Below are 11,373 nucleotides of genomic sequence, written 5' to 3'. Positions count from 1 at the left end.
CTTATGTTTTCTTATATAATTTTTAGTCCACACCGACCAAAAAATTATAATTTTTTTTATGCTTTTTTTCTTGCAAAAAATCATATCTTTTTACGAGATTTTATGGTAATTTATTTATGACTAATGATAATCTAACTCAAAAATTTTTCACTCAAGTCTGGTTGACATGGCAAGTGCATGGAATCGTAGATCTTTTTTCCTTGTGTATCTCGATCGAGTAAAAATATCCCTCTTTATTTATGGGTTCAACTTTTGGAATTGCAAACCATCACCTTTGAAATAGTAAAATCCTGGATTTTTAATTTTTAATTATGGCATTTGTAGGGGACCAAACAGGGTCAAATCAACTAATGAAATCAAACCTTCTACCATAGTTTAGAAGGAAAAAAAAATGAAAAAAACAAAAAAGAACTTACAGAGTTGTGCACATAACCATATATGCTTTGCACTCGTATCTCGAGGAAACAATATATATGACCATCACATCAATGTACTGTGAAACACAGTAAAAATCATAATTCCTCTAGGATTTTTAGAATTTAATCCTAAACTTACGATACTATTTATTAGTAGTAATGCACAATTTGTTAAGTGGTGGCATCGCTGAGACAGCTTAACAGTATGTTTTTGACTGATTATAGAGCTTTGATTAATAAAACAATAGTAAATTTATTAAAAGTAACTAAATGGATATTTCAAGTAATCATATTACTTTGAGATATTTATGAAAAAGTGATCAAGTATTGACGAATTTACGATTCCAGCTCATTATTCATATTAATTATCAAAATGTGAACGATAACAAATTCGGAGGTTTTTAAAGTTACTATTTCATAGGTTTAAAGTGACAATTTCATTTTAAACATGCAAAATAAGCGGATCCGAGCACCCCGCGGATCGAGGGCGCTTTCAGGGAAAAGAATTTGAATCTGATCCTGAAGCTAATGTAGATGTTGCCGAAGAGAATTTTTCCTCAGATTCCTTAACCAAATAAAGTTCTCCTAGTTCTAATGAAGGGAGGAATAGGAGACCACCAATCTGGATGAGAGACTATGAAACAGGAAAAGGAATTTCTGAAGAAGATAATGAAGTTTATTTGGCCATGTTTGCAACTATTGATCCTATTCACTTTGAAGATGCTGTGACGAGTAGGAAATGGAGGAAAGTCATGGATTTAGAAATGGAAGCAATAAACAACAATGATACGTGGGAATTGACGGAGTTACCTAAAGGAGTAAAGAAGGTTGGAGTGAAATGGATTTATAAGACCAAGTTTAATGAAAATGGAGAAGTGGACAAATACAAGGCTAGGCTTGTAGTGAAGGGGTATACTCAGCAACATGGGGTAAACTATATTAAAGTATTTGCACCTATGGCACGCATGGAGACAATTCTATTGGTTATACCACTTGCAGCTCAAAGAGGATGGACTATCTATCAATTAGAAGTGAAGTCTGCATTTTTACATGGTAAGCTGAATGAAGTGATTTTTGTGGAGTAGCCTTGTGGTTATGTGCAAAAGGAAATGAATAGAAGGTTTACAAGTTGAAGAAGGCACTTTATGGGCTTAAGCAAGCACCGCGTGCTTGGTACAGCCATATAGAGGCCTATTTCATGAAAGAAGGCTTTGAGAAGTATGACTACGAGCATACTTTGTTTATCAAGACAAGCAAAGAAGGCAAAGTATTAATTGTAAGTCTCTACGTTGATGATCTTATTTTTACTAGAAATGATGAATCGATGTTTACAGAGTTTAAAAATTCCATGAAGCATGAGTTTGACATGATAGATCTTGGTAAGATGAGGTATTTCCTTAGTCTTGAAGTCGTGCAAAGATCTAATGGTGTTTTTATCAGTCAAAAGTAAGTATGCTTTGGAGGTGCTGCAACGGTTTGGAATGGACAAAAGTAATTCTGTCCATAATCCTATTGTTCCTGGCTTTAAGCTTGTGAAGGATGAAGGTGGAGTTAAGGTGGATAAGACTTACTATAAACAGATTGTGGGTAGTCTCATGTATCTGATAGCTACTCAACCTGACATTATGTTTGTGGGGAGTCTTATTAGTAGATATATGGAGAATCGTACTGAGCTTCATTTACAGGTAGGAAAAAGGGTGCTGAGATATTTGAAAGGAACAATTGGTTTTGGAATTTTCTATAAGAAGGGAGGAGATGATGAACTTGTTGCGTACACTGATAGTGATTATGCTAGAGAATTGGAGGACAGAAAGAGTACTTCAGGCTATGTGTTTATATTGAGTTCAGGAGCAGTATCCTAATCATCAAGGAAACAACCAATAGTAAGTCTATCTACCACAGAGGCAGAGTTTATTGCTGCAGCTTCATGTGCATGCAAAGCAGTATGGTTGAAAAGGGTGTTGGGAAAGCTGGGTCAGAATCAAGGCAAGTCAACTATTATTCATTGTGATAGTAGTTCTGCAATTAAACTCTCAAAGAACCCAGTAATGCATGGTCATAGTGAGCACATTAATGTACGTTTCTATTTTCTTCGAGAGCTCACAAAGGCTGGTATAGTGGAGCTGGTGCATTGTGGAACACAAGAATAGTTGGTTGATGTAATGACTAAACCACTCAAGTTGGATGTTTTCTTGAACCTGCGAGGGCTATTGGGAGTTTGTTTTGAGATGGATATAAACTGAGTGCTTGTAGCATTCAGTTTAAGGGAGGAATTGTTGAGATTTGTTATTCTAGACGTTAGGTTGCTTTAATGGTTTGTTACTACTTTATCAATAAATCCCTATTGTTAAGGGTTATTAGGATCTGATTAAACGTGGGCTGTTATTTTTTCTTGTTTTCAAGCTTTGCTTTGTAAGGCTATAAAATAGCGAAGTTTGCCCTTCAATACTGATAATAGAGATTTTCTCCTAAAATTTCCTTATCATTTTCATAAGTTTTTCTGATTCTTAAGAAAATATAAATAATTAGTAGTTCAAAGAGATCTGGATAAAATTCCAAAAAAATAAAAATATCTAGAGAATGGATGATATAAAATCAACTAAGACGATGAAGGATGAAAGGGATATAACAATCAGTAAAAGATAAATTATAAATTATAGATGGTTATTCCCATTACCATTCTTGTCAATTGAACATAGAAATCCTAACAGTTCATTCTTCCCTAAACCCTAAACGGCTGATAGAAATATTATTTGTGTGATAGAGGGAAAAAAAGGCTTGAACTCTTTTAAAAGAATCGTGCTAGAGTGACCACAGGATTGGACCTCATATCACTCATCTTGACGTGAAACTGGATAGGAACCATAGATTCTTTTTCACTTGTATCTTGAGGAAAAGTGTCTATGGTTCCCATACACTTTCACATTAGGGTATTCGATGTCCAATCTTGAGGTCACTTCAACATTATTCCTTTTAAAAACTAGATGTCATAAAAATTTTCGTCTTTCGTTTCTTATTCAATATGGATATGGTGTTTTATATAGGATTGTTTAGATTTGGTTTATCAGGTTTGAGTTTCGTGAAACGCTAACATAAACAGAGGAGACTATGCCAAAATTTCGAGGCACTACCTAGTGCCTTGAGGCGGCCTTGGGATTTGTGTTAGCGTTTGGCGGGGTGCCACAGATGGTATCAGAGCTCATTAGTAGTTTCGTATTGGGATTACGAACTCTTCCATTTCTAGAGTCCATAGAGCTTAGTAAGATTAAGATAAGATCTTAGGTTCGTTCAGTTAGTAATAAAAATGGTGTTCATTACTAAATTCGTAATTAAGATATCCATAAGAACAACCTTAGCCTTATGATAATAGATGCATTGTTGATGATGAACAGAAACGAGATGAGCAGATGGGGCAGAGGTAGAGGTCGAGGGAGAGGCCGAACTACAGTAGAAACGGGACAAGCATCGAATCAGACCCCTTATCCGATAGCACAACTAATGTTGTTCATGGGACAGATGGCTGAGTCCCAGAACAAGTTTAGGGAAGAGATGCTCGAGTCATAGGCTAGACTAGCCGAGGAAGTAGTTGAGTTGAGGGAGCGTCGGGCTTCTTCACAAGAGGTCGACCCTATTCCACCCCCAGAGCCACCACATGAGACACGGCCACAGGTTGTACCATTGAGAACTGCGAGAACTCCTCCACCCCAGGCACCGATAGACCCGGGGATGTGGCTATAGAACTTCCAGCGATTACGTCCACCCAGATTTGGAGGTTCTTCGAACCCAGCTGAGGTTGAGGAATAGGTTTTGAGGACCCGAGAGATTCTGAGCACTATGCAGTGCCCGAGAGACCAATGGGTACCAGTGACTGCATTTCAGTTTGACGGGGATGCCAGCCATTGGTGGGGTTCTGAGAAAAATGTTTTAGGGGATGGACCTTTCGAGTGGTCCGATTTCGAGAGGATGTTCCTAGACCGATTCATATCAGAAACGGCCCGAGAGATCAAGCATCAGGAATTTTCAAGTTTGGTGCAAGGCAACTTGTCCGTTACAGACTATGAGCTAAGATTTACTAGGATTTCAAGATACGCACTCGAGCTCATTCAGACCGACCTGCAGAAAGCTCGTAGATTTTTCAAGGGACTACGACCCTACCTAAGGGCCAGGATGTCAGTGATAGAGACCACCACCTACAGAGACACAGTGAGTCGAGCTCAGAGGGTTGAGCGAGAGGATATGGAGTTACAGACTTTGAGGGGGCAGACTAGTCGATCCCAGACTTCATTTCCCCTAGGGCTGATTCGGCCAAGAGGCCAATGTTTTCAATACCAAGTGCATCTGGACCCACGTATTCGCAGTATCGAGCTCCTGCACCGCCAAGTTATGGACCAGTTGGGGCTTCAATGAGGCCAACAAGGCAAAGGGGACCAACTAGACAGAGTATGAGACCACCCATCCCACAGAGACCTATTCAGACAGGACCGTTAGCATGTTTTGGATGCGGACAGACAGGACACATCAGGAGAAACTGCCCTTCATCACAGCAACAGCCGGGGGTGACTCCTAGACCCCAGGGTAGGGTGTACCATCTAACTCAAGAGGGGATATTAGTTTCTGATGAGGTGTTAGAAGGTACAATTTTGATTTCCAACATTAAGATTCGAGTTTTGTTTGATATCAGTTCTTCTAGATCATATATTTCCACTGAGATTGCACGGTTGCTAGAATTAGAGATTTCTGACACTGACCGATTAATGAAACTATCTACATCGTTGGGAGACCGATAGATAACTCAAAAATTATGTCAGAACTGTGTAACTAGGATAGAGGACCAAGAGATGAGTACCGACCTCATGACATTAGATTGTTTTGACTTTGATGTCATTTTGGGGATGGACTGGCTAGTACAGAACCATGCCCACGTAGATTGTTTCGTGAGGTCGGTAGTCTTCAGACGGTCGGGTTATCCGAAAGTCAAGGTTCGAGGATCAAGGTATAGAGGAGACGGTTCTTTATACAACCAATTGGGGACTTTGAGTATATCGAAACTAAAGACATCAACGAATATGGTAAAGGTAGTAAGGGAATTTGAGGATATTTTTCCAGACGAATTACCGGGTTTGCCTCCATGTCGTGAGATAGAGTTTTCTATCGATTTGGTACCAGGCACAGGACCTATCTCCATCGCACCATACATTATGGCCCCTGTAGTAACCCGAGAGTTGAAAGCGCAGATTGATGAGCTTACTAACTTGGGTTTATTCGATCGAGTTCCTCACCCTGGGAAGCACCGGTTTTGTTTGTTAAGAAGAAGGATGGGTTACTCCGTTTATGTATTGACTATCAGAGGTTAAATCAAGTGACCATCAAGAATAAGTACCCCCTTCCGCGCATTGATAATTTATTCGACCAACTATAGGGTGCCCAATACTTCTCTAAGATTGATTTGCGATCTGGGTACCACCAGTTGAGGATCCGGGAGGCGGATATTCCGAAGACTGCAGTTCGAACTAGGCTAGGGCACTTTGAATATCTAGTGATGCCTTTCGGTCTGACGAATGCACCGGCGGCATTCATGGATCTGATGCACCGGGTATTTTGGGAACACCTCGACAAGTTTGTCATTGTGTTCATAGATGACATTCGAGGGAGGACCATGAAGGACACCTCAGGATTACACTTCAGATTCTACGAGAACATAGGCTATATGCCAAGTTTAGCAAGTATGTATTCTGGCTCCAGAAGGTAAAGTTCCTAGGACACGTGATGTCTAATGAAGGGATAGCGATAGACCATTCTAAGGTTGAAGCCGTGCTGATATGGAAACAGTCGAAGACTGTGATCGATATTAGGAATTTTCTTGGGATGGCCGACTACTATAGAAGGTTTATTAAAGGATTCTCCACTCTTGCAGCACCGTTGACGAGGCTGACGCAGAAAAACGTCCGATTTGAATGGGATGATAAATGCGAAACTGCATTCTAAGAATTGAAGAAAAGGTTGACAACCGCTCCAGTTTTAATATCACCAACTCCGGGTGAAAGTCTAGCAATATTTGCAGATGCTTCTGGGATTGGTTTGGGATCTGTATTGATTCAGTGTGGGAAGCATACACATCGAGGAAGTTGAAAAATCATGAGAAGAATTATCCCGTCCATGATCTTGAATTAGCCGCTATAGTGTTCGCATTACGTATTTGGAAACACTACCTATACGGAGAGAAGTTTGAAGTATTCTCCGATCATAAGAGTCTCAAGTACATATTCTCACAACGGGAACTAAATATAAGGCATCGACGTTGGATGGAATACCTCAAGGACTACGACTTTTTCCTTGAGTATCACCCTGGGAAAGCCAATGTGGTTGCCGATGCATTGAGTAGAAACACTGTAGCTCACATGATGATGAAAAAATGGCAGTTGCTTGAGCAAGTCATAGAAATAGTGTTCGAGACTCCGAGGGAAACGTACATACTGCACATCTACTTGGGTACATTGAGGACTGAAAATGAGTTGATAACACGTATTAAAGAAGTCCAGCAAGTAGATGAAGATGTAGGAGAATATGAACTGAGAGCTAGGGACCTGATCGACTTAGATTGGTCGATAGGATCAGATGAGGTTCTTAGATTTCAAGGCAGGATGTGGATACCGAAGGACTCACAATTGAGGTCCGACATACTGGATGAGGCACACTGTTCTCGATATTCGATACACCCAAGAGGTACGAAAATGTATAAAGATTTACGAAGAAATTTTTAGTTTTCGGGTATGAAAAAGGTAATTGCAGAATATGTGGGTAGATACCTAACTTGCCTACAAGTGAAGGCAGAACACCGCAACCCAACGGGCTTACTCCAACCATTACCCATAGCGGAATGGAAATGAGAACATGTGACCATGGACTTCGTAGTCAGGTTACCGAGAGCCTGTGACGAGTCAGATGCCATATGGGTAATCGTAGATCAACTAACGAAATCGGCACATTTCATCCTAATCCAAGTTTCATTTGGCGTTGATAGACTGAGTCAGATATACATAGCTGAGATAGTCCGACTACATGGGGTGCCGATTTCTATCGTGTCAGATAGGGATCCCAGATTCACTTCGCGATTCTGAGAGAGTCTCCACAAAGCCATGGGTACTCAGTTGAAGCTCAGTACAACTTTTCACCCATAGTCTGATGGACAATCCGAGCGAGTTATTCAGATTTTAGAAGACATGTTACGGGCATGTGTGTTGGATTTGGGAGGAGGTTGGAAGTGTCATTTACCGTTGGTGGAATTCTCCAACAATAACAGCTTTCAAGCTAGTATTGGCATGGCACCATTTGTGACTTTATATGGCAGGTCTTGTCGATCACCGATATGTTGGGCAGAAACAGGAGATGCCACGGTGTTGGGACCCAAGATTGTTGAGGAAACTACTGAGACAATGCGCATTATACGGGACAGACTAAAAACTGCTCAGAGTAGACAGAAAAGCTATGCAGATAAGTGACGCAGACCTTTGAAATTTCAAGTTGGGGATCGAGTATTCTTGAAAGTATCACCCCGAAGGGGAATCTCTAGATTTGGCGTGAAGGGCAAGTTAAAGCCGCAGTTTGTGGGACCATTTGAGATAGTTGAACGGATTGGTCCAGTGGCTTACAGATTGATCCTACCCCCGCAGCTCGAGCAGGTTCATAATTATTCCACGTGTCCATGTTGAAGAAATACTTACCAGACCCCTCACACGTGGTAGACTTGCGGGAGTTAGAGGTAGACGATGATGTATCATATGAAGATGGTGCGGTACAAATACTTGACAAGAGGATAAAACAACTCAGATCCAAATCCATTCCTTTAGTCAAAGTATTGTGGAGGCACCACAACGTTGAGGAAACCATTTGGGAAAAAGAGGTCAAGAAGCATGCTAAGTACCCAGAACAGTTCTGAAGACTAAGGTATTATCTTAATTCGAGGACGAAATTTTTATTACGGGGGGGAGAATGTAACACCTCGTGTTTTTAACTCGTATCTCGAAGATATCATATAGTGTTAATTCGAGGAATATTTGAAAAGATAACTTAGAGTAAAGTACCCGAATTATGCTTTGTTCATTTTTTTTGAAAATTGACTTCGCCATTAGTTTCAAAATGATCGAAATATATACTTTAGCTGGTAAGTAAGTTCGAATTCAAGTTTGGATGGAAAAGTTAATCAATCCTCGAATTTCGTATTGAATGGGACCCAAAATAGAAAATTTTTGTTAGAAGGAGAATTAGGAAGATTCGATCACACCATTAGGACCGTAACGAAAAATTATTCGAAATGGTATACTCGTTTGTCATTTTTCGAGTTCGAATAGTTAAGTTACGATCGGAACAAGAAATAATAAGGAAATTACAAGTATGCCCTCACCTTGGTTATAAAAGAAAGTTAATTTTCTTTTAATTCATTCTCTTTCTTCTCCAAAGTACTCAAACTCAGCTGAATTTCCCAAATCTAGGGTTCCACTCTTTTCACCTCAATATTCGTTGAGAACGAAGGACTGTTGAACTCCGACGAAGAAGACAAAGTTATTGGCTACGATGATAGCTACAACCTCACCCTCCTTGTTAACCCATTCTCATTTGTCTTCCCCATCCATCATCAAAACCCAGCCGTGTGGTTCGAGTGAATCTTAACACATTTTCACCGAGGGTTTCATAGAGTAAGAGTTAGGTCCACCCTTCATTGTGGAAGCGAAGGAGAGCACCCTCGTCGAATGCTTGACAAAATCCTTGATCATTTTGCACTCAAATTAGTCCAACATTGACTCTCTTGCCACCAACCTTGATCCTTGTACGAGTTCATCACCTTTGGCATCCACAAACCAAGTAGGGGACTTTCAATTCCTATTGGTAACTTTAGATTTCGAAATGTGCATTTAGGTTTTACAAAACTGATTAGTTGTTTGTAAATCGTAGAAATATTTGTTAAACTTTCAATTCATGATTAGAATCAGAGATTTGACGTTGTTTTATCAATTTTAAGTATTGAATTCATGGGTGGGTTGAAGGGTTTGAAGAACGGAACAAAGATCCAAAGAATGGATCCAAAAACCCAAAATTCGCGATGAAGTTCAGTGTTGTCGGCAGGACCGTTGGTCCCACCGACACCCATCGATGAGCATTATGTTGGTTCCACCGACAAATTAAACCTTCTGCCGTTGATAATTATCTTCTGTCGACAAGAACCGTCGGTTCCACAGACAGAACACCCTTCTGCCGCTGACAGTATATTTTGAGTCAAAATCAAACTCTGACTCTTGGACTGTGATCCTTATGACTTGCACAGGATTTTCAACCATTTATTTCATTAAAAACATTAAAGTAAATGTCCTCTTTAAATTTTACTTTCCATTTACTTTAATATTTTTAATGAAATAAAAGTTTTACCCCCCATTTCAGAAAAATGGGAATGGTTTCGAGATCCAAATCTCAAAGGATCAAAATCTAAATTTTAGTTTCAAGAACAAAACGTAGATTTCGACGTTTTCGACAAACTTTCAAAATGTAATAAATTTCGCATTACTTTGAATTAGATTACAAAAACTATATGGTGTCAAATCTCATGATCGAGACTTTCATTTTCAAAGACCCATTTTCAATTTCGAGAACTTTGAAAATTTGAGTTTCTGACACTTAGCCAAATTTTCACCAACTTTCCTTATTTTTAACAACTTTGGTCCCGTACATCGTCGGGACCTCGTTTTAAATAAACCCTGATATTTTTCGATGGAAAGACCAAAAATGACTTTGAAAGATCATAAATGAATGGTTTGACTTGAAGAGACGAAAAGTGAGAATGTCGATAGAATGAAAAAGGGAATGAACGGTAAAATGTCAGAATCACACCCGAGGGGTGATGTCTGTATTTTGCATTGTATGTTGTGTGTAGGTTGGTGAAAGGATATCTAAGTTATTAATGAAAGGGTTACATATTTATTTAAGAGTATGTTAGCGCGTGCGCTGAGTACTGTTATTTATTTTAGGCCAGGGGACCACAGTTGCATGGTAGGAATTGGATATCCATTCTCAACCCTATTCTGTTAATTTCTCTTTTGTTTTAAATGAAAAATCATATATATACGTAGCTATTTTTTGAGTTGTTAAAGGGTTTGTGAATGCCTAAAGGGATAATGCGTCACATCATCCGGAGGGGTGCACTATCTTGGGATGTACGGTAGGGACCACCAAGCTCATATGTGGTATGGGACGCGTATGAGAATGGAGTCACAACTGGAATCCGGGTCCATTCCTTTCTTATCTTTACCAGTGAACGTGTATTGTAAAGGTGGTCGTATACGAGTGGAGTGTTATTTTGGGAATCACGTACAGGCCTGATAGGCATAGACGAAGATGATTGATCTGTGATTACTAACAATCTACTAGTAGTCGAACGTTTTGACACATCGAAAAGAGACCTATTGCTTACGATCACATCAAATGGCCCGCCTGAGCAGGATAAATGGTCACTAGTGTGGTAAACACAGCGACCGGCCACAAAATCAGGAATTAAAAGTTAGATTATGTTGTAACATCATGTCTCGACTGGGAGCGATCTAGTCTTGAATCCCAACGCTCAAATTTCATTACTCCACCACTTGTACTATGTATCTGTGTTATATTTCGAATTATAAACTGAAAAACATGTCTACTATTTCAATGTTGTCAACTGTATTTGCATAAAATGAAAAATGTATAATGAGTATGGATGATTGATGCTATGTGTAATTTTTAAACTGTTTAGTTGTTTATCCCTGACTATATGTACCAGTTAATCGTAGTTTCAATTGTAAATTTGTATGTTTTGGAATGATGTAGTATGATTATTCGATCACGTTAGGTTAGGTTATTAGTGGGAATTATTTGTGGACCTACTGAGTAACCATTGTTACTCACCCTTTCCTTCCATGTTTTTTTAGTTGCAGCG

The 11,373-nt window shown here is 39.5% G+C and overlaps 1 protein-coding gene across 1 annotated transcript; it reads left to right on the top strand.

Moving 5' to 3' along the window:
- The first annotated feature begins 4,250 nt into the window (after window positions 1–4,250).
- On the top strand, window positions 4,251–5,203 carry LOC147386488 (uncharacterized). Its single transcript, XM_086424552.1, has 2 exons — window positions 4,251–4,619; window positions 4,775–5,203. Exons 1-2 carry the CDS (start codon window positions 4,251–4,253, stop codon window positions 5,201–5,203), a joined length of 798 nt encoding a protein of 265 aa, XP_086280678.1.
- Window positions 5,204–11,373: the final 6,170 nt, after the last annotated feature.

Source organism: Akebia trifoliata, chromosome 14, assembly GCF_017979445.1.
Source record: "Akebia trifoliata isolate Shusen 1 chromosome 14, ASM1797944v1, whole genome shotgun sequence".
NCBI classification, from domain to species: Eukaryota; Viridiplantae; Streptophyta; class Magnoliopsida; order Ranunculales; family Lardizabalaceae; genus Akebia; species Akebia trifoliata.
The sequence above is the reverse complement of the archived record's forward strand: the minus strand, read 5'-3'. Positions and strand labels throughout refer to the sequence as shown.